This window comes from Nerophis ophidion, linkage group LG05, assembly GCF_033978795.1.
Source record: "Nerophis ophidion isolate RoL-2023_Sa linkage group LG05, RoL_Noph_v1.0, whole genome shotgun sequence".
In the NCBI taxonomy this organism is placed as follows: Eukaryota; Metazoa; Chordata; class Actinopteri; order Syngnathiformes; family Syngnathidae; genus Nerophis; species Nerophis ophidion.
In genome coordinates, this window is record NC_084615.1 from 5,585,240 (window position 1) to 5,609,383 (window position 24,144).

Sequence of the window (24,144 nt, forward strand, 5' to 3'; positions counted from 1 at the left end):
GTCGCTGTTGTTAAACCCCAGAGTTTGACTTCAGAAGTCAGATAGACTTGAAATTTCTCGCACAACTCTGTGTTCTAGAAGCTGGTAACTGCTCAAATTTGGTACCCACTTATTGAGAGATTGATTGGTAAACATATCGCCGTCAAGCAAAGTGTTTTTACAAAACTTGGCAACTAATTGTCCTTGACCAATCGTTTTAAGATAATAAAATGTTGAGGACATCGTATTACATTTATGCTAACATGTCTTCAAATAGCATTTTAAGTCTTACTTTTTTCCTCTTGACTGAAAACTGAAAAGTTTAAGAATATTATGGTTGTCCCAGTTTATTGATTTTAATACTCTGCATATTTCCAAAGCAAAAAGAGGACAAGGGTCTATTTATATTCCGCTCACGTTTAATGACTTTTATTTTGACTGGGCGTCCATTATTCACAGTTGGCTCCTCTATAGTTCCCATGTTGGCTTATTCTTACACAGCAGCTGTGGCATTACAGCGGGGAAAGAAGTAATATACTTGCAAATACAATAGTTGAATATCTGACTACAATTATTTTGTCCCCGGCAGAGAATTCGAGAGCTGGAGGACCGGATCGACTTGCAAAAGAGGCAAATAAAGGACATTGAGGAAAAGGTACTCTTGTCTTATGTTACAGCAATGTGGTGGTTGCATCTTGTCAAAAGTAACATGTATCTTTTTCTTCTCTTCTTTTAAAACAATGAACCCTTTCGTTTTAGTTTTTGTTCCTTTTTTTGTTCTTCTCTTTAGCCTTTATTCTCTGGCCTTAATAAACATGACTGTGGAGCCACGTCAGGTACAGCAAATATGCTTCTGAACGTCATGTCACTGTAAATCAGGGGTGCCCATCACGTCCATCGCCAGCCAGCCAATAAAAAATACAACTAAAAATGAGCTATCGTCAATCTTCACTAAGACGTCACTTGAGGGTCTTCTGAGATGTTGCTGGTTGCTGCTAGATCATTATTAAGAAAAAATGACCGACAGGAAGGCGAGAAACACTTTTTATTTCAACTGACTCTCGTGCCGTACCTGCTGTCAGAACTCCAAAGACAGACTGCACAGTTCCTGTCTTCACAGTAAAAGCCCTGCTTCATCCTGCCTGTGCTAACAAAATAAAAGTCTCGGAAAGCTAGCATGCACAGGCTAGCAAGCGACGGAGTTTGCCGCCAATGTATTTTTTGTAAAGTGTATAAAAAGGAGAATGGAAGCTGGAAAAATAAGATGCCACAAGGCAAGCACTTTGTTTTTTTTTTTTTGTCCTGTCCAGCTTCTCAGGCAAATCATATAGTTGATGTAGATGTAGATGTAGATGCCCATATCGGCTGTTCAGATTTACTTTACAAAAGAGAAGTGTAAGATACTTCTCTTGTTGTCTTATTTGAATGTGACTTTATTAAATGTATTTATATTATCATTTGGTGCAGCCGGGCCGGTGCAGGAGGGGATAGAAAGAGAAAAAAAGGAAGACAGAGGGGGAAATTGTGGGGATAAGAGGGGGGTTAGACAGAGAGACAAAAACAGCAAATACAACAATAACAACAACAACAATAGAACAACACCAGCACATACGTAATATGTACAAATATGATCGTAAAAGTGATAGCAAATAAGCAGTTAGTGAAATAAATAATATAGTAATGACAATGAGCATTTTTACACTAAAACTGGAGCAATACAAATACCAATAGAAAAAGCGCTATTGATCATGAACAAAACCAATAGATTACCTCTATTATCAACAATAAAGTTGTTCAAATGCAACGATACGTATACATAATGATAGCTAGAAAGATAATAAAAATTAAAAAAAGAAAAGAAAAAAGAAAAAAAAGGAAAAAAGAATAAGGAATACCGAAAGATGAAAGGGAAGAGAGAGAGGCAACCTATATTAATCTTGTAGATTGTTATAGTAACAATGGTTTAAGCTCTGTCAATATGCCTTGTGTTACCCAGTTTACCCTAGGGCAACAGCATTGATATATGTTTGATGAAACATGATTATGTGCAGTGAATGTATATGTACATGTATGTGTATATGTATGTTTGTACAGTGAATGTATATGTACATGTTTGTGTATATATATGTTTGTACAGTGAATGTATATGTACAGTATATGTATGTTTGTACAGTGAATGTATATGTACATGTATGTGTATATGTATGTTTGTACAGTGAATGTATATGTACAGTATATGTATGTTTGTACAGTGAATGTATATGTACATGTATGTGTATATGTACATGTATGTGTATATGTATGTTCGTACCGTGAATGTATATGTACAGTATATGTATGTTTGTACAGTAAATGTATATGTATATGTATGTTCGTACCGTGAATGTATATGTACAGTATATGTATGTTTGTACAGTAAATGTATATGTATGTTTGTACAGTAAATGTATATGTACAGTATATGTATGTTCGTACCGTGAATGTGCGCGTGGATGGATGGACTTGGAGTATGTAGATATGTAATGTATTTGTGTATGTGGAATTGGACAGAAAGGAGGACTTTTTCTCTTCTCCATTTGAAAATGTGGACGTTGTCATCACTACTGTCTGATTCCAATCAATGCAAGTCATCCCAATCAGCTATAGAACAAGCGGTAGGAAATGGATGGATGGATGGATATATATATGAATGAGGTAGATCACCTCCACTTGGTCAGTAGAAAAGTAGCTGGCTTGCAGAAAAAGTGTGGGCACCCCTGATCTAAATTCATTGTCCTCCTGCTGTAATTGAATATCTGTTGTTTTTTTTTTCAGGTGTTCAGTTGCTGCTGAGGCAATGGAGGACAAAACAATTGTTTTTTATGAATTTCTAAACCGCTCGTGAAAACCTAAAGGCCTTTTTGATAAATAGTGCACTTTTTTTGCAGATGAAACACCTGCAAACACGTGAAACAAATACCTATATGTACATTTACATGAGATGCAAGATTTATTCTTAAATGACTACTGATTGACTGCTCTATTGATCCTTGGACCTGCAACAAAAACATTCACTCTACAGACGATTTAAAAAAAAAAAAAGCCACAATAGTAGAGCGAGAGGGGTTCCAGCTCAGGGCAGAAGATTCTGGCAAAGTATAACTTCTGTGGCGTTCCTACGGCAACAGCAGTTTACAAAGCCGCCGGGGTGGAGGAGAGGGAGCTGTCGCCACAGTGCAACATATGAGGTTATTAACCTTTTGCTTTTTTTCTTTACGGGGTGTTTGTTAAGATGAAAAAGAGAAGAAGGCGGTGTAACCTGAGAGATTGCTACAACTTGCCACCAAGCTGTTGACTAGATCAATAATGGATGACTGTAATCAATACCCGATGAAACACAACTGTCTACATATTTCTAAAGTGGGTTTGTTTGTTTTTGTGGCACCAAAACACAATTTTTTTCTTCCTAGAGGATAACTCGCCGAAGGATGATCACATGACCGACGGAGATGGGGAGAACCAAAAACAGTCCTGTTACCATGGTTACAGTAGAAGGTGACACATTTCGTGGTGCGCATGGGAGAGTTGAGGGCCTTTGAGGGGAGTCCAAGTTCAACCATCCAGTCACAGTAGCAGGTGAGGGGGATCTGATGACACATTCCAACACCTACAATTGATCAAAATGATGTTATTTTTGTCCCAAATACTTTGACCTTTCATGTTTGTTGTTGTTGCAGGATCATAGAGCAAAAGAGAAGAGCAGGGAGGAGCTTAAAGAAGCTGCAGCTTGTCACCCGACTGCCTCCCACTCGGGCAGGATGGAAGAGAACACGGAGGAGGTTAGGACCATGGTGAGTTCGAAGAGAGCTGTCTGTGTTTGTGTGCAACAAAAGCCTGCAGCGTTTCTTCTACTGTACGTGTTCCTGTGGCAGAGAAGTGACAACAAACTATTTTGTCCTACTCAGACTCGGGAGGACGTGTGGCGAGAGCGACTGCAGCGCTCTCAGAGGCAGCTGAAGGCCAAAGAGGACGAGATGTGTTGGCAGTGCCGGTACTTTGACAACTTTAAAGCGCAACTCCAACACAAGGCGAGCCTGGCCAGGGACAGAGAGGAGAGTCTACAGAGACGCGTTTACACGCTAGAGAAGCAGCTCCTGGATGTGACCGTGAGCGCCGCCACCGATGTGTCGGCGTTAAGTGCGGTGAGAATTACAGCCAAGAGGGCAACGCACTGGAAGGAGCATGAGAGACTACCTGGTGCTAGAGGAGAAGGTGAAGGAGAAGAGGAGAGAAATCAAGGCAGGAGGCAGCTAAACGTAGGAGCTCAAGGAGACGGCGCACGTGAAGACAAAGGAAGGAACGTAGACAACAATGTGAGGCTGCAAGGTTTCATCGTGAACCTGCAGGAGGATCTCAAGGTGCTGCTGGAGAGAGAAGAAAGCGGAGTGTCCGAGCGGCGGAGGCTAACGGAGCAGCTCCAGGAAGCTCAGGAGAGCCGTCAGTTGCTGTGCTGCAAGGTCCAGGAGATGGAGGAGGAGATACAACAGCTGAAGTTGTCTGAAGGCATCCTTGTCAAGGAGATGGAAGCGCTTCAGTGTGACCTTAGCAGTCAAACTAAACCAACTCCCTGTCACTTAACCAATGGACATCATTCAGAAGAAAGCCCTGGAAAGGTGAGACTTCTTCTAGGATTTAAACAAGTGTGGTTCCGCTTGGATAGATGGATAGATGGATAATACTTTATTGATTCCTTCAGGAGAGTTCCTTTAGGAAAATTAAAATTCCAGCAGCAGTGTACAGAGTTGAGATCAATTTTAAAAGTAAAAAGTAAATAATGGGGGTATAAATGGAAACAAAATAGAGAAGTATTACAATAATCCATCCATCCATCATCTTCCGCTTATCCGAGGTCGGGTCGCGGGGGCAACAGCCTAAGCAGGGAAACCCAGACTTCCCTCTCCCCAGCCACTTCGTCTAGCTCTTCCCGGGGGATCCTGAGGCGTTCCCAGGCCAGGCGGGAGACATAGTCTTCCCAACGTGTCCTGGGTCTTCCCCGTGGCCTTCTACCGGTTGGACGTGCCCTAAACACCTCCCTAGGGAGGCGTTCGGGTGGCATCCTGGAGGAGCAGCGGCTTTACTTTGAGTTCCTCCCGGATGGCAGAGCTTCTCACCCTATCTCTAAGGGAGAGCCCCGCCACACGGCGGAGGAAACTCATTTCGGCCGCTTGTACCCGTGATCTTATCCTTTCGGTCATGACCCAAAGCTCATGACCATAGGGGAGGATGGGAACGTAGATCGACCGGTAAATTGGGAGCTTTGCCTTCCGGCTCAGCTCCTTCTTCACCACAACGGATCGGTACAACGTCCGCATTACTAAAGACGCCGCACCGATCCGCCTGTCGATCTCACGTAATAAAAATAAAAAGCAACAATGTGAATGCAAATGTAACCGTAAAATAAAACTATAACAAGAGAAACTAGGCAGGGTTACAAAACGAGGCACTTAATGAGAGGAATGAGAGTTAGTGATGTAAAATCCCTGTTCCTTTGTAGAAAAAACATTTTTACAAAATGTTTTTATTCTGAGTATTAAGTACTGCATTACATAACCACTGGTTCCTTTCTAAATGCTTATGAACCTCTAAAGGCCTTAGTGGCCAAAACTATGTACACTACTGAATTGGGGTCTTATGGCGGCTTATGTGGACACTTGTACTGCCATCTGGTGGTGTCAGAAGAGTATAACATACAAACCCCGTTTCCATATGAGTTGGGAAATTGTGTTAGATGTAAATATAAACGCAATACAATGATTTGCAAAGACTTTTCAACCCATATTCAGTTGAATATGCTACAAAGACAACATATTTGATGTTCAAACTGATAAACTTTTTTTTTGCAAATAATGATTAACTTAGAATTTCATGGCTGCAACACGTGCCAAAGTAGTTGGGAAAGGGCATGTTCACCACTGTGTTACATCACCTTTTCTTTTAACAACACTCAATAAACGTTTGGGAACTGAGGAAACTAATTGTTGAAGCTTTGAAAGTGGAATTCTTTCCCATTCTTGTTTTATGTAGAGCTTCAGTCGTTCAACAGTCCGGGGTCTCCGCTGTCGTAATTTACGCTTCATAATGCGCCACACATTTTCCATGGGAGGCAGTCTGGACTGCAGGCGGGCCAGGAAAGGACCCGCACATTTTTTTTAGGAAGCCACGCTGTTGTAACACGTGCTGAATGTGGCTTGGCATTGTCTTGCTGAAATAAGCAGGGGCGTCCATGAAAAAGACAGCGTTTAGATGGCAGCATATAGCGTTCCAAAAGCTGTATGTACCTTTCAGCATTAATGGTGCCTTCACAGATGTGTAAGTTACCCATGCCCTGGGCACTAATGCACCCCCGTACCATTACACTTGCTGGCTTTTCAACTTTGCGTCAATAACAGTCTGGATGGTTCGCTTCCCCTTTGGTCCGGATGACACAATGTCGAATATTTCCAAAAACAATTTAAAATGTGGACTCGTCAGACCACAGAACACTTTTCCACTTTGCATCAGTCCATCTTAGATGATCTCGGGCCCAGAGAAGCCGGCGGCGTTTCTGGATGTTGTTGATAAATGACTTTTGCTTTGCATAGTAGAGCTTTAACTTGCACTTACAGATGTCGCGACCAACTGTATTAAGTGACAGTGGTTTTCCGAAGTGTTCCTGAGCCCTTGTGGTGATATCCTTTAGAGATTGATGTGGTTTTTTGATACAGTGCCGTCTGAGGGATGGAAGGTTTACGGTCATTCAATGTTGGACGTGGAGTGATTTCACTAGATTCTCTGAACCTTTTGATGACATTATGGAGCGTAGATGTTGAAATCCCTAAATTTCTTGCAATTGCACTTTGAGAAAGGTTGTTCTTAAACTGTTTGACTATTTGCTCACGCAGTTGTGGACAAAGGGGTGTACCTCGCCCCGTCCTTTCTTGTGAAAGACTGAGCATTTTCATGGAAGCTGCTTTTATACCCAATCATGGCACCCACCTGTTCCCAATTAGCCTGCACACCTGTGGGATGTTCCAAATAAGTGTTTGAAGAGCATTCCTCAACTTTATCAGTATTTATTACCACCTTTCCCAACTTCTTTGTCACGTGTTGCTGGGATCAAATTCTAAAGTTAATGATTATTTGCAACAACAACAAAAAATAAAGTTTGAGTTTGAACATCAAATATGTTGTCTTTGTAGCATATTCAACTGAATATGGGTTGAAAACGATTTGCAAATCATTGTATTCTGTTTATATTTACATCTAAAACAATTTCTCAACTCATAGAAACAGGGTTTGTACACTACTGTATTGGGGTCTTATGGCCACTTATGTGGACACTTATACTGCCCTCTGGTGGTGTCAGAAGAGTATAAGAGAATTTGGGGGGAAAAAAGTGTAAAAATAAGAATTAGCATGTCACTAAACATGAACGACACGTTTGTTACTTATGGACTAAGTACATCATATAAAAAGATGATTCTTAGTTTTTAGTCTAATTAGTGTCCAATAAGCCCAAATAGCAAAGAGAAATAAAAAAAAGCATCTAAACAAACAGCTTGGGCTTTAAGAGGTTAAGTCTGTGTGCAGCACTTAAAGCTGCTCTCGTTGGTTACTATTCTGTGAAGATATACAACTAATCTCATCGTTTTCTTTAAAAAATAGTTTATTTTTTGGCCACTAAATCACATTTTGCTCTTACAATATGTGTTTTACTACTAAGGTGCTGAATGAGAAGGATGCAGTTCCAGTTGATCAGCACCAGGCGGCAGCAGGGAGCACAAAGCTCGGCCAACCAGCTCCCATCCTTGGTGCCAAACACGCATCTCAGCGTTCATCTAAGATGTGCTCTTTTCCTGGCCTCCGTCTCCAGTCACTAGACGACTGGGGCTCTACAAGGGACTTCAACGTGGAGGAAATGCCCAGCGAGGAATCTGATGCCCTGAGGGAGGCGTACAGGAGCTTGGGATTGGGTGGGGACATTGAGGGTCTGAAAGAGCAATATGAGCGTCTGGAGGCCACCCTGCAACTCTCACAAGAGCAGCTGCAGGTGATGGCTCAGGAGAATGAGCAACTGAAATTGCTACTGCGGAGTCAAGCCGGAGAGAAGTTAATGCAAAAGGTACGTTATGTCTCATGTCTATTGATCCACTTACAGGTCCCATAATATACTATACCTCACCAATCAAGTCCCATAGTAGTGTACTGCCCAAACTCTAGCCTTAATGCTGAAATTAACACCATTTAAAAGTGCTTTTGTAAAACCTGTTAACTCAACATTTAGTGTCTTTGTGATTTTTTTCTACATTTGAAAACACTTCCTTTTGTACGACATCAGTGTTTCTTAACCACAGGGCCCATTGGTGGGCTGCGAGTACCCCCGAGAGCAGACCTGGGCAAATTAAGACCTGGGGGCCGCATGCGGCCTGTTAAGCTTTTCAATCTGGCCCGCCGGACATTCCCAAATAATTGTTGTTTTTGTAAAATGGAAATTGTAGCTTTCATTATGATGTGCACTCATCTTTTAGATTAGATTAGATTAGATTAGATTAGATAGTACTGTATTTATTCCGTCAGGAGAGTTCCTTCAGGAAAATTACAATTTTCAGCACAATCCCATTCAAGATCAGACAAACATTAAAGGGAGACAGAACAGGATCGCTGACGGGTCTGCCGCCTTCCAGCGCCCCTTACAAAAAAAGATGAGATACAGGTAAACAAGGGGGGGAGAAAAAAAATAGAAGACTAAAATAAATAAATAAAAATCGGTCTTAGCCTGGGCCCTGGAGAGGGGGTGCAGACTGAGGCCAAGGGAAAAAAACAACAACTCATAGCCATAGTACACATCCCTCTTACATGTGTGTAAGAGGGACACATCAAACATTAAAGAACACAGAGGACGTTAAAGACATTAAAGCAGCAGATACAACCAGACACTTCTACATACAGCTATGAATAAAAAGTTTTCTAATTTTCTAATGACCGTAAGTATTAAAGTTTTGCAGTGGTTGGAATCTGCGCTTTTGCATGTTAAACTAGTTACTGTGGTCATCTAATTAGTTACTATGGTCATCTAATTATTTAGTTAGGGAGGAGGCTGGATAAACACAACTATTAGAAAAGAAAACAAAGATAAGCAAGCAAGAAAAGAAAGAAAAAGAATAAAGAAACACTAAGGGCAGGGTCTGTTTGGAAAGGCTAGTGTGAAGAGGTGAGTTTTTAGGGTGGTTTTGAAGGTAGGGAGGGAGGGGGCATCTCTGATGTGCCTGGGGAGAGCGTTCCAGAGAGAGGGGGCAGCCACGGAGAAGGCCCTGTCGCCCCAGGTTCGGCTTTCGCTTTGCATACTAGAGTTTTAACTTGCAATTACAGATGTAGCGACTAACTGTAGTTACTGACAGTGGTTTTCTGAAGTGTTCCTGAGCCCATGTGGTGATATCCTTTTCACACTGATGTTAGTTTTTGATGCAGTACTGCTTAGGGATCGAAAGTCATGGGCATTCAATGTTCGTTTTCGGCCTTGCCGCTTACGTGCAGTGATATCTCCAGATTGTCTGAACCTTTTCATGAGATTACGGACCGAAGATGGTGAAATCCCTAGATTCCTTGCAATAGCTCGTTGAGGAATGTGGTCCCAGGATCAGACTCCTCAGCCTTCCCGGTAAGGTCTATTCGGGTGTACTGGAGAGGAGGCTACGCCGGATAGTCGAACCTCGGATTCAGGAGGAACAGTGTGGTTTTGGTCCTGGTCGTGGAACTGTGGACCAGCTCTATACTCTCGGCAGGGTTCTTGAGGGTGCATGGGAGTTTGTCCGACCAGTTTACATGTGCTTTGTGGACTTGGAGAAGGCATTGGACTGTGTTCCTCGGGAAGTCCTGTGGGGAGTGCTCAGAGAGTATGGGGTACCGGACTGTCCGCTCCCTGTATGATCAGTGTCAGAGCTTGGTCCGCATTGCCGGCAATAAGTCAGACACGTTTCCAGTGAGAGTTTGACTCCGCCAAGGCTGTCCTTTGTCACCCATTCTGTTCATAACTTTTATGGACAGAATTTCTGGGTGCAGTCAAGGCGTTGAGCGGTTCCGGTTCTGTGGTCGCGGGATTAGGTCTCTGCTTTTTGCAGATGATGTGGTCCTGATGGCTTAATCTGACCGGGATCTTCAGCTCTCACTGGATCGTCCGCAGCCGAGTGTGAAGGGACCGGAATGAGAATCAGCACCTCCAAGTCCGAGTCCATGGTTCTCTCCCGGAAAAGGCTGGAGTGCCATCCCCAGGTTGGGGAGGAGACCCTGCCCCAAGTGGAGGAGTTCAAGTACCTAGGAGTCTAGTTCACGTGTGAGGGAAGTGTAGATCGTGAGATGGACAGGCGGATCGGTGCGGCGTCTTCAGTAATGCGGACGTTGTACCGATCCGTTGTGGTGAATAAGGAGCTGAACCGGAAGGCAAAGCTCTCAATTTACCGGTCAATCTACATTCCCATCCTCACCTATGGTCATGAGCTTTGGGTCATGACCGAAAGGATAAGATCACGGGTACAAGCGGCCCAAACGAGTTTCCTCCGCCGTGTAGCGGGTCTCTCCCTTAGAGATAGGGTGAGAAGCTCTGCCATCTGGGAGGAACTCAAAGTAAAGCCGCTGCTTCTCCACATCGAGAGGAGCCAGATGAGGTGGTTCGGGCATCTGGTCAGGATGCCACCAGAACGCCTCCCGAGGGAGGTGTTTAGGGCACGTCCAACCGGTAGGAGGCCACGGGGAAGACCCAGGACACGTTGGGAAGACTATGTCTCCCGGCTGGCCTGGGAACGCCTCGGGATCCCCCAGGAAGAGCTGGACGAAGTGGCTGGGGAGAGGGAAGTCTGGGCTTCCCTGCTTAGGCTGCTGCCCCTGCGACCTGACCTCGTATAAGCGGTAGATGATGGATGGATGGATGGATGCAATCTACTAATAAAAGTCTCAATCGATCAAAAAAAAACACCTGTTCCCAATTAGCCTGTTCACCTGTGGGATGTTCCAAATAAGTGTTTGATGAGCATTCCTCAACTTTCTCAGTCATTTTTTGCCACTGGTGCCAGCTTTTTTAAAACATGGTACAGGCATCAAATTCAAAGTGAGCTAATATTTGCAAAAAATAAAAAAAGTTTACCAGTTGGAACGTTCAGTATATTGTCTTTGCAGTCTATTCAATTGAATATAAGTTGAAAAGGATTTGCAAATCATTGTATTCTGTTTTTATTTAGCATTTACACAACAAGCCAACTTCACTGCTTTTGGGTTTGTACATTTTTCCTTTATGGGGTATCTTTAATAAACTTCGATAACTCGGTTCTATATTTTTCTTTTAAGGTTAGCACATCAGCCAATGATGGAGATGATGCTCGCCAGTCGTCGCCTGTCCAAGATAACATCACCGACAGCGATCTTCTCCAGGCTCTAAATCAGGAGAACCGTGCCCTGGCTGTCCGGATCCAGGAGCTTCTGGCTCACATTGAGCTGAATGAGGAAGACATGAAGCGCGAGCGGTCTCAGCTGAGGGCGCGTGTTTTATGTCTGGAGGAAGACAAAGCCAAGCTGGAGCAGGAGAAGGAAGAGCAAGGTTGCCTGGTCACGGAACTCACCAAGAAGACCGAAGATGATCTAAATACTATCTTGGAGCTGCAGCAGAAGCTAGAAGAAGTGAGGGCGGAGCGGAGTGAACAGAAGAACATAATGTGTGGCGGTCAGAACCCAGCCACAGTTTCAGGGAGATGTCAAGAGAACAAACCAGTGGAATGTTTGGTGCAGAGTGAGGAGCAACTACCTCAATTGACATCAAGCCAACAAGTAGATGACATGTGCACATGTTTAAAGCCTGTTTGCCAACAGGACCTGCAGAGCCTAAGAGGAGAGCAGGAGGAGCTGACCTCCTCTGTGTTTTCACTCCGACGACAAGAAGAAGACGTCTCTCTGTCAGTCCGAACACAAACTGAAGAGAAACAGCACTTAACTCGGACAGTCTGGGCGCTGAAAGAGGAGAAAGATGGGCTCTGTCGTGTTTTACATGATCTCAAGCAGGAGCGGGAGCATCTAATCAGGGAAGTCAGTGGGGTGAAGGACGAGAAAGCTTACCTGCTCAAATCTGTAAGCGAGCTAAAAGAAGCGAAGGAGAAACTCATGGAGTGTTTTCCAGCCCTTGAAAGAGAAAAGGACAAACTGTTAGAATTGCTCTTAAGTGGAAAAGAGGAGAGCAAAGACATTGGAGAGTCGGTACAACATTTACAACAGTCAAGTCAGAGCGTTCTCACTTGGACACCGGAGTTATTGAATCTGACCGATTCCCTCAAGCGTCTGAACGAGTTGCCAGATCAGCCGCCACCGCTCTGTAATCTGCAGCAAGACCGTGACAGGCTGCTGAAGTCAATTAGCACTTTGAAAGAGGAAAAAGACCCAAATGAACATCCTGTCAGGTGCTTAAAACTGGAGGAAGCACAGACGATTCAATCACTCCAAGTTTCAAGAGAAGAAAGAATTGATCAACACAGACTGACACAAGAGAATAAAACCGACTACAGAGTGACTGCGCAGGAAAATAGACAACATGTGACAAGAAGCTTCAATGGAAACATTGTGCAGGTACCAACGTACATTTCATTTAAACTTTCAATAATATAGACCAGGGGTGCCCACACTTTTTCTGCAGGCCAGCTACTTTTTAACTGACCAAGGGGAGGGGAGCTACCTCATTCATATATATCATTTATATTTATAAAAGAGACGTTTTTGTTAATGATTTAAATGTTTAATGATAATACATGCATATTTAACACATAAAGGTTCTTTTCTTTCATGAAGACAAGAATATAATTTGTTGTATTACCTCATTTTGATGACTTGCATTGATTGGAATCAGACAGTAGTGATAATAATGTCCTCTTTTTTTAAATGGAGGAGAAAAAAAGTCCTCCTTTCTGTCCAATACCACATGAAAGTGGTTGCTTTTTGCCATCTTATTTGTCCAGCTTCCATAAACCTTTTTACACACTTTACGAGAAATACATCGGCGGCAAACTCCGTAGCTCGCTAGCTTGTGCATGTTAGTTATCTGAGACTCTTATTTTGTTAGTGCAGGCAGGATGAAGCAGGGCTTTTATTGTGAAGACAGGAACTGTGCAGTCGGTCTTTAGAGTTCTGACAGCAGGTATGGTGCGAGAGTCAGTTGAAATAAAACGTTTTTCTCGCCTTCCTGTCGGTCATTTTTTCTTAATAAGGATCTGGTAGCAGGCAGACCCTCGGGTGCCGTGAATGTCAATCATGTGACGTCTTGGGGAAGATTGAAGATCACTAATTTTTAGGTCTATTTTGTTAATGCCTGGCTGGCGATGGACTGATATACCCTCCGCCATCGACCGCTGGCTCGCAATTGGCGTGATGGGCACCCCTGATATAGACTAATAAGGCACCAATTCTCACGCTAAGTGTTTCCAATCATTACAGGAGCAAAGTAACCTGGTGAGCGAGGTCAGAATTTTGACAGAAGAACTCCCAAAGTCACAAGAAGAATTGGCAAAAAGACACAAGGAGGTCAGTTTCTACTGTTTATTAGGGCTACTCAGCTGGCAGCCCAGGGGCCAAATGCGACCAGGGAATGACAAAAAAACTGTCCAACGAGTTATTTTAAAACTTGGGAGTCAAATAGCAGATTAAAAAAAAAATACAAAAGGCTATATAGAGGAACAGATCATTACTTAGACTTAGACAAACTTTAATGATCCACAAGGGAAATTGTTACCCACAGTAGCTCAGTTACAATGATGGAAAGTGTAAGGATGGAAAGGATAATGCAGGTATAAATAGACTAAATATAGCCATATAAAATATAACATATGTACATATGTACTTAATATATGTACAGTATATTATATATACTGATACATTATGTCTGTATCATATTGAATGAATGAATGGTTTATTTTGAGCCATGCAAACAAAACAAGAGAATGACATAAAATACAAAAGAAATATTTACACCTACATTGAAAACATTACATGTGACTAATCTTTTGTAGATGTCAAGATTGGCTCAAAAGGGAGTGGGAAGAAGTAAACTTATTAGGTCCCACCCCCATACATATACAATATATACAATATATAATACAATAATATATATAATATAATTCAATTCAGTGGTTGCTGCTATATATTGTCTATATAAAATACATTTAAATTCACACACACTTACATATATACATATGTACACACACATATGTACACAACACACACATATATACACACACATATATACAATTTATATATATATATACACACACATACACATAATCACATACATACACACATGCATATACACAGACACACACACACCTAATATAAATACTATAAATATAATAGTATATATAATATACACTTTTGTCTAAACATTATTAACAGTTTATGGTGCCTATGGGAACAAGCTTTCCTTTTGACTGTGATATTAGTGGTTAATAGTGGATCTGTGGCTGTGGAGCTACTGCCCCTGATCAACAGGACCTGAGGACCACTCTTGCTATGTGTCCTATGCTGTGCATTAAAAGAGACGAGGGGAGCCCCCTGCCAGAGGAGTTATCCACGAACATAAGATCCCCCACTCGCCTGCCCTGTACTCCAGATAGTGTACCCAAATCCCTTTTCTTAGTTTCCATCGGCACCAATTCTTTAGTCAGAATTCATATTTGTTTTTACATTTGCAGAAAATTAGTATTACTCAAATTGCATATAGGATTGTTTGTGCACACGCACACACACACACACACACACACACACAATTCAATGTATTCCTCTTGTTGATACTAATTCATATAGTTTAACTAGTTATATTTACAATATATAACAATTACCATATTTTTCGGATTATAAATCGCAATTTTTTTCATAGTTGGGTGTGACTTATACTCCGGAGCGATTTATGTGTGAAATTATTAACACATTACCGTAAAATATTAAATAATATTATTTATCTCATTCGCGGAAGAGACCAAGAAAATGTCAGCAATCGTCACACACACGTCAACCAATAAGAATTGTGCGATGGAGGGGCATGGGATGCTAACTGCTATATGCTATATGCTACTGCCGTAGCTATTAAAATGGATCATTTCAACGTTGGCGGTAACTTATAAAAAGTGAGAAGGGCTGAAGAAAAATGGCGTTGAAAAGGAAATCATGTAGTGCAGATTACAAGCTGGACGTAGTGAAATATGCAGCAGAAAAGGACAAGAGGAAGCGGCGCATACCTTTGGAGTTGGCAGAGTTGTTTAGAAGCCACATCCAGGAAGAAGATTTCATGGCATTTATGGATTAGGAGTGAAAGATAGTTTTTTAAAGGTATAGCATGTTCTATATGTTATAGTTATTTGAATGACTCTTACCATATGTTAGGTTAACATAGCAGTTGCTTATTTATGCCTCATATAACCTACACTTATTCAGCCTGTTGTTCACTATTCTTTATTTATTTGAAATTGCCTTTCAAATGTCTATTCTTGCTGTTGGCTTTTATCAAATTAATTTCCCCTAAAAATGCGATTTATAATCCAGTGCGACGTAAAAATGTTTTTTTCCTTCTTCATTATGCATTTTCGGCCGGTGCGACGTATACTCCGGAGCGACTTATAATCTGAAAAATACGGTACAATGTACAATATTACAGTATATGTGACAGCTTCAGCATAAAATAGAGAGTAAATCCAGCAGAAAATAGACATTAAAAACAAAGAGAAGTAGCTAACATAGGTGTGAGGTTATAGATATCATCTATTGCTGCATGGTGAGTGATTATACAGCTGGATGGAGTGCGGAATGAATGAGATCTGTAATCAAAAACGGTGGGAACGATGCTGAAGGAGCCTGTTGGAGTATGAACTCCGCTGTCCCTCAATTGTCTGCTGGAGTAGGTGGCCAGGATAGTCCATGATGGCCAGCAGTTTGTCCAGTGTCCTCCTATCCCTCACTGACACAAACGCTTCCAACGGTGTGCCAATAGTTTGGCCGGCTTTCCGGATCAGTTTGTCAATCCGGTTTGAGTCTCTTTTGCTGGTGCTGCTCCCCCAACAAAGCACTGTGAAGTGCAGGGCACTGGCCACAACAGACTGATAAACGATCTCCAACAGCTTGCTGCACAAATTAATGAACCTAAGCTTCCTTAGGAAAAAGAGTCTGCTCATTCCCTTCTTGTAAACAACAGCTTTCCAGTCTTACATTACAGCCTTACATTGACATTTTAACCTTGCTATAGCATACATTTGCATAACTGAGGTGTTCCTCAAGGTTCCATCTTAGGTCCCCTCTTTTTCATTATTTGGCCTATTCATGCATCCATCCATTTCCTACCGCTAATTTCTTTTGGGGTGGCGGGGGGCACTGGTCCCTATCTCAGCTACAATCGGGCGGCAGGCAGGGTACACCCTGGACAAGTCGCCACCTCATCACAGGGCCAACATAGATAGACAAGACAACATTCACACTCTCGGGACCATTTAGTGTTGGCAATCAACCTATCCCCAGGTGCATGTCTTTGGAGGTGGGAGGGGCCTATCCCCAGGTGCATGTTTTTGGAGGTGGGAGGGGCCTTTCCCCAGGTGCATGTCTTTGGAGGTGGGAGGAAGCCGGAATACCCGGAGGGAACCCACGCAGTCACGGGGAGAACATGCAAACTCCACACAGAAAGATCCCGACCCCGGGATTGAACCCAGGACTACTGGACCTTCGTGTTGTGAGGCAGACGCAATAACCTCTGTCCCACTGTGCTGCCCTTGGGCTATTCAACTAGTAAAATAAATAAATGGCCTGTGGGTTCAATTAAAAATTAAAAATAATTTGAGTGACTTAGATTCTTAAAACACTAGAGTGCTGCCATATATACGTTACCATCTTTGACAAGCTTTTTTGCAGAAGATCCTTAAAAACAGCAACCCGTAACTCTGAGAAAATAAATAGACCGATATCAAATGTCTACGGTCGTGGAGGCCGGTTCTTCGGAATATATAAAATAAGAATAACAATGAAGGGAGGACTTCAGGTCAATAGTCCTTTAACTTTCTGGAAATGTGGCCCCCAAAACAATTGAGTTGAATATCTCTGTTTTGTACGCTATTTAAATGTGGTTGTTAACGTTTTATGTGTGTTTGTGTGTGTGCAGACTGCAGATCTCCACAGGCAGCTGAGCCAATCAGAAGCCACCAGGCAGGATGCAGAGAGGATTGCAGCTCAAGCAGTTGACGAGGTGGAGAGACTGACCCGTTTAATGGCGCAAACAGAAGACATCAGCAGGGAGAATGGCCACCTCACCACACAGGTACCCATGCTGCTATATTGCAGGGGACATTCCAAAAACTACAATATCGTGCAAAGTTGGTTTATTCCAGCAATTAGATTTACAGGTCGAAACTAATATATGACTGTGGAGGTTGCCCTCCGGTGGGTTCTTTGGACCACCAAGCATTGAGAGTCCAGGTCATATTCACAATGACGTTTTATTTTTGCCAAGTACAGTCTTTTCTCTCGCTCTCGCTCCAACTCCCACTCCAACCCCTCTCTCCTTCCAGCTGCTGCCTTTTAACAGAGTGACAGGTGATTAGATAATCAGGCCCAGCTGGGCCATCTACGCACCTGTCGCTGATTTCGAAGCCTGCTTCGCTGCGTGCCCACAGGCCACGCCCCCCTCAACAATGACATATATGCAATCCTAGATATTTCAAGCCCTCTTTTGATATCATTTTAAATGGGTTGTACTTGTATAGCGCTTTTCTACCTTCAAGGTACTCAAAGCGCTTTGACACTACTTCCACATTTACCCATTCACACACACATTCACACACTGATGGAGGGAGCTGCCATGCAAGGCGCCAACCAGCAACCATCAGGAGCAAGGGTGAAGTGTCTTGCTCAGGACACAACGGACGTGACGGGGTTGGTTCTAGGTGGGATTTGAACCAATGACCCTCGGGTTGCGCACGGCCACTCTTCCACTGCGCCACGCCGTCCCCATAATTTTGATGATTATGGTTTGCAGCTTACAAAAACCTTGAAATGAAATTCTCAGAAAATGTTGTGTGTTAAAAAACTATAAGCCAATATCATTAAAATTATAACAAAAACATATCTCACTTGTGTTATAATTAGGGTTGTACGGTATACCGGTACTATTAAAAGTATTGTGGTATTTACTCAGTGGCCTAGTACAGTCAAAAGAACAATTTTACAAGGTTAAAATATGAGTGAAAAGGCATTGAAATGGCATCGGCCTTGAAGGGATGGTCCTCCCTGTGCTCCTCGACGACAGTCTGCACCAGACCAAACAGCAGGACAAGGATTCAGTGGCCTATTGGTTAGAGCAGGGATCACCAACCTTTTTGAAACCAAGAGCTACTTCTTGGGTACTGATTAATGCGAAGGGCTAACAGCTTAATACACACTTAAATAAATTGCCAGAAATAGCCAATTTGCTCAATTTACCTTCAATAAATAAATCTCTCTATATATATATATATATATATATATATATAAAAAAAAAAAAAAAAAAAAAAAAAAAAAATGGGTATTTCTGTCTCCTCTCTGAGCTGCAACCTTATCGTGGTAGAGGAGTTTGCGTGTCCCAATGATCCTAGGAGCTATGTTGTCCGGGGGCATAAAGCCCCCTGGTAGGGTCTCCCAAGGCAAACAGGTTCTAGGTGAGGGATCAGACAAAGAGCAGCTCGAAGACCTTTATGAAGAAGAAACATCATGGACCCAGATTTCCCTCGCCCGGACGCGGGTCACCGGGGCCCCCCTCTGGAGCCAGGCCCGGAGGTGGGGCACGATGGCGAGCGCCTGGTGGCCGGGCCTGTTCCCATGGGGCCCGGCCGGGCACAGCCCGAAGAGGCAACGTGGGTCACCCCTCCAATGGGCTCACCACCCATAGCAGGGGCCATAGAGGTCGGGTGCATTGTGAGCTGGGCGACAGCCGAAGGCAGGGCACTTGGCGGTCCGATCCTCGGCTACAGAAGCTAGCTCTTGGGACGTGGAACGTCACGTCACTGGGGGGGAAAGAGCCTGAGCTAGTGCGCGAAGTCGAGAAATTCCGGCTGGATATAGTCGGACTCACTTCGACGCACAGCAAGGGCTCTGGAACCACTTCTCTCGAGAGGGATTGGACCCTCTTCCACTCTGGCGTTGCCGACAGTGAGAGGCGACGGACTGGGGTGGCAATTCTTGTTTCCCCCCGGCTCAAAGCCTGTACGTTGGAGTTCAACCCGGTGGACGAAAGGGTAGCCTCCCTCCGCCTTCGGGTGGGGGGACGGGTCCTGACTGTTGTTTGTGCTTACGCACCAAACAGCAGTTCAGAGTACCCACCCTTTTTGGAAGCGCTCGAGGGAGTACTGGAAAGTGCTCCCCCGGGTGATTCCCTTGTCCTACTGGGAGACTTCAACGCTCACGTTGGCAACGACAGTGAAACCTGGAGAGGCGTGATTGGGAAGAATGGCCGCCCGGATTTGAACCCGAGTGGTGTTTTGTTATTGGACTTTTGTGCTCGTCACGGTTTGTCCATAACAAACACCATGTTCAAACATAAGGGTGTTCATATGTGCACTTGGCACCAGGACACCCTAGGCCGCAGTTCCATGATCGACTTTGTAGTTGTGTCATCGGATTTGCGGCCTTATGTTTTGGACACTCGGGTGAAGAGAGGGGCGGAGCTTTCTACCGATCACCACCTGGTGGTGAGTTGGCTGCGATGGTGGGGGAGGATGCCGGACAGACTTGGGAGGCCCAAACGCATTGTGAGGGTCTGCTGGGAACGTCTGGCAGAGTCTCCTGTCAGACAAAGTTTCAATTCCCACCTCCGGAAGAACTTTGAACATGTCACGAGGGAGGTGCTGGACATTGAGTCCGAGTGGACCATGTTCCGCACCTCTATTGTCGAGGCGGCAGATCGGAGCTGTGGCCGCAAGGTAGTTGGTGCCTGTCGGGGCGGCAATCCTAAAACCCCTTGGTGGACACCAGCGGTGAGGGATGCCGTCAAGCTGAAGAAGGAGTCCTATCGGGTCCTTTTGGCTCATAGGACTCCGGAGGCAGTGGACAGGTACCGACAGGCCAAGCGGTGTGCAGCTTCAGCGGTCGCGGAGGCAAAAACTCGGACATGGGAAGAGTTCGGGGAAGCCATGGAAAACGACTTCCGGACGGCTTCGAAGCGATTCTGGACCACCGTCCGCCGCCTCAGGAAGGGGAAACAGTGCACTATCAACACCGTGTATGGTGCGGATGGTGTTCTGCTGACCTCGACTGCGGATGTTTTGGATAGGTGGAAGGAATACTTCGAAGACCTCCTCAATCCCACCAACACGTCTTCCTATGAGGAAGCAGTGCCTGGGGAATCTGTGGTGGACTCACCTATTTCTGGGGCTGAGGTCGCTGAGGTAGTTAAAAAGCTCCTCGGTGGCAAGGCCCCAGGGGTGGACGAGATCCGCCCGGAGTTCCTTAAGGCTCTGGATGCTGTGGGGCTGTCTTGGTTGACAAGACTTTGCAGCATCGCGTGGACATCGGGGGCGGTACCTCTGGATTGGCAGACCGGGGTGGTGGTTCCTCTCTTTAAGAAGGGGGACCGGAGGGTGTGTTCCAACTATCGTGGGATCACACTCCTCAGCCTTCCCGGTAAGGTTTATTCAGGTGTACTGGAGAGGAGGCTACGTCGGATAGTCGAACCTCGGATTCAGGAGGAACAGTGTGGTTTTCGTCCTGGTCGTGGAACTGTGGACCAGCTCTATACTCTCGGCAGGGTTCTTGAGGGTGCATGGGAGTTTGCCCAACCAGTCTACATGTGCTTTGTGGACTTGGAGAAGGCATTCGACCGTGTCCCTCGGGAAGTCCTGTGGGGAGTGCTCAGAGAGTATGGGGTATCGGACTGTCTTATTGTGGCGGTCCGTTCCCTGTACGATCAGTGCCAGAGCTTGGTCCGCATTGCCGGCAGTAAGTCGAACACATTTCCAGTGAGGGTTGGACTCCGCCAAGGCTGTCCTTTGTCACCCATTCTGTTCATAACTTTTATGGACAGAATTTCTAGGCGCAGTCAAGGCGTTGAGGGGTTCCGGTTTGGTAACCGCAGGATTAGGTCTCTGCTTTTTGCAGATGATGTGGTCCTGATGGCTTCATCTGACCGGGATCTTCAGCTCTCGCTGGATCGGTTCGCAGCCGAGTGTGAAGCGACCGGAATGAGAATCAGCACCTCCAAGTCCGAGTCCATGGTTCTCGCCCGGAAAAGGGTGGAGTGCCATCTCCGGGTTGGGGAGGAGACCCTGCCCCAAGTGGAGGAGTTCAAGTACCTAGGAGTCTTGTTCACGAGTGAGGGAAGAGTGGATCGGGAGATCGACAGGCGGATCGGTGCGGCGTCTTCAGTAATGCGGACGTTGTACCGGTCCGTTGTGGTGAAGAAGGAGCTGAGCCGGAAGGCAAAGCTCTCAATTTACCGGTCGATCTACGTTCCCATCCTCACCTATGGTCATGAGCTTTGGGTCATGACCGAAAGGATAAGATCACGGGTACAAGCGGCCGAAATGAGTTTCCTCCGCCGTGTGGCGGGGCTCTCCCTTAGAGATAGGGTGAGAAGCTCTGCCATCCGGGAGGAACTCAAAGTAAAGCCGCTGCTCCTTCACATCGAGAGGAGCCAGATGAGGTGGTTCGGGCATCTGGTCAGGATGCCACCCGAACGCCTCCCTAGGGAGGTGTTTAGGGCACGTCCAACCGGTAGGAGGCCACGGGGAAGACCCAGGACACGTTGGGAAGACTATGTCTCCCGGCTGGCCTGGGAACGCCTCGGGATCCCCCGGGAAGAGCTAGACGAAGTGGCTGGGGAGAGGGAAGTCTGGGTTTCCCTGCTTAGGCTGTTGCCCCCGCGACCCGACCTCGGATAAGCGGAAGATGATGGATGGATGGATGGGTATTTCTGTCTGTCATTACATCGTACATTTCTTTCCTTTTACGGAAGGGTTTTTGTAGAGAATAAATGATGAAAAAAGACTTAATTGAACGGTTTAAAAGAGGAGAAAACAGGAAAAAAATTAAAATTTAATTTTGGAACATAGTTTATCTTTAATTTCGACTCTTTAAAATTCAAAATTCAACTGAAAAAAATTAAGAAAAAAACTAGCTAATTCAAATCTTTTTGAAAAAATAAAAAAAATAATTTATGGAACATAATTAGTAATTTTCCCTAATTAAGATTAATTTTAGAATTTTGATGACATGTTTTAAATAGGTTAAAATCTAATCTGCACTGTGTTAGAATATATAAATTGGAACAAGCTATATTTCTAACAAAGACAAATCATTATTTATTCTAGATTTTCCAGAACAAAAATTTTAAAAGAAATTCAGAAGACTTTGAAATAAGATTTAAATTTGATTCTACAGATTTTCTAGATTTGCCAGAATAATTTTTTTGAATTTTAATCATAAGTTTGAAGAAATATTTCACAAATATTCTTTATCGAAAAAACAGAATCTAAAATGAAGAATTTAATTACAATGTATTTATTATTCTTTACAATAAAAAAATAAATTTACTTGAACATTGATTTAAATTGTCAGGAAAGAAGAGGAAGGAATTTAAAAGGTAAAAAGGTATATGTGTTTAAAAATCCTAAAATCATTTTTAAGGTTGTATTTTTTCTCTAAAATTGTCTTTCTGAAAGTTATAAGAAGCAAAGTAAACTTCACCATGTTGCAAATACACCATTGACCATCTACAAGAAGCTGAGCGTCAGTCTTTTTCAATCAGTTTAATTGTTGCTCGTTATGGTTCTAATCACATCTACAGGTGTTTTCAACACCTGATTGAAAAGACCTTAATCAAATTCTGTTTTTAAGAGTTATGATCTTCTAGGGGTTGAATAATTTTGTCAATGAGATATTAAGAGAAAAGACACTGTTTGGTATGTGTGTATTTATATATATACATATATATATTTGTGTGTGTATATATTTGGAAGCACTAATTTATACACCAATTGATCATTAAATGTGGTGCCTTTGTGGGCTTCTTGATGTTTAGTTTGTGAAGTTCTGCTCGGTGCAAAACATTGCTTGTTGGTTGCAGGTTAAAGCGCTGCAGAGCAAAGTGGACGTCCTCGTCAGGGAAAAGGCCATCATTCTGTCACTGAAGTCCGACATTGAAGGTCAATACAATATCCTCACAGCACAGCTGAAAGCCAAGGTAATAAGCAAGAACATACAATATCAACTATATGATAATCAAGTGCAGACCTGGGCAAATTAAGGCTGTTAAACTTTTCAATTTGGCCCCGCCGGACATTCCAAATAATTTTTTTTAGATCTTTAAGATGGAAAGTGTAGCTGCCATTATGATGTGCACTCACATTTTCTAATGACCGTAAGTCTTCAACTATACTAAGTCTTTCAATGCTTGGAATCTATGCTTTTGCTTGATATACTAGTTACTATGGTCATCTAATCAGTTACTATGGTCATCTAATTAGTTACTATGGCCAACACGCCGGATTGTAGTCAGCTGGAGGCGTGTCTTAATGAAATTAAACAATGGATGTCCGCAAACTTATTGCAACTCAACGCCAAAAAAACGGAAATGCTGATTATCGGTCCTGCTTGACACCGAACTCTATTTAATAATACAACTCTAACATTTGACAACCAAACAATTAAACAAGGCGACACGGTAAAGAATCTGGGTATTATCTTCGACCCAACTCTCTCCTTTGAGTCACACATTAAAAGCGTTACTAAAACGGCCTTCTTTCATCTCCGTAATATCGCAAAAATTCGCTCCATTTTGTCCACTAAAGACGCTGAGATCATTATCCATGCGTTTGTTACGTCTCACCTCGACTACTGTAACGTATTATTTTCGGGTCTCCCCATGTCTAGCATTAAAAGATTACAGTTGGTACAAAATGCGGCTGCTAGACTTTTGACAAGAACAAGAAAGTTTGATCACATTACGCCTGTACTGTATATACCTTTATATACATATATACATACATATATACCTGTACTGGCTCACCTGCACTGGCTTCCTGTGCACTTAAGATGTGACTTTAAGGTTTTACTACTTACGTATAAAATACTACACGGTCTAGCTCCATCCTATCTTGCCGATTGTATTGTACCATATGT

General features: G+C 43.6%; 2 protein-coding genes across 5 annotated transcripts in view; both read left to right on the forward strand.

Annotated features, from left to right (window-relative positions):
* The window catches only part of jakmip1 (janus kinase and microtubule interacting protein 1), a 65,103-nt gene extending 64,319 nt beyond the window's left edge, over positions 1-784 (forward strand). The window contains exon 21 of the mRNA XM_061899781.1: positions 569-784. Within this exon, the coding sequence (XP_061755765.1) occupies positions 569-715 (147 nt within the window). The 3' untranslated portion in view covers positions 716-784. The remainder of the gene's footprint in view (positions 1-568) is intronic.
* Positions 785-2,400: 1,616 nt separating this feature from the next.
* LOC133552543 (trichohyalin-like) overlaps positions 2,401-24,144 on the forward strand; it is a 41,850-nt gene continuing 20,106 nt past the window's right edge. For 3 of the 4 annotated variants that reach the window (XM_061899774.1, XM_061899777.1, XM_061899775.1), the window contains exons 1-9: positions 2,401-3,206; positions 3,429-3,594; positions 3,696-3,809; positions 3,924-4,631; positions 7,721-8,119; positions 11,335-12,600; positions 13,462-13,548; positions 17,159-17,314; positions 23,090-23,206. In XM_061899774.1, the coding sequence (XP_061755758.1) occupies positions 3,777-3,809; positions 3,924-4,631; positions 7,721-8,119; positions 11,335-12,600; positions 13,462-13,548; positions 17,159-17,314; positions 23,090-23,206 (2,766 nt within the window). In that variant the 5' untranslated portion in view covers positions 2,401-3,206; positions 3,429-3,594; positions 3,696-3,776. The remainder of the gene's footprint in view (positions 3,207-3,428; positions 3,595-3,695; positions 3,810-3,923; positions 4,632-7,720; positions 8,120-11,334; positions 12,601-13,461; positions 13,549-17,158; positions 17,315-23,089; positions 23,207-24,144) is intronic. The other variant, XM_061899776.1, reaches the window with a different exon arrangement.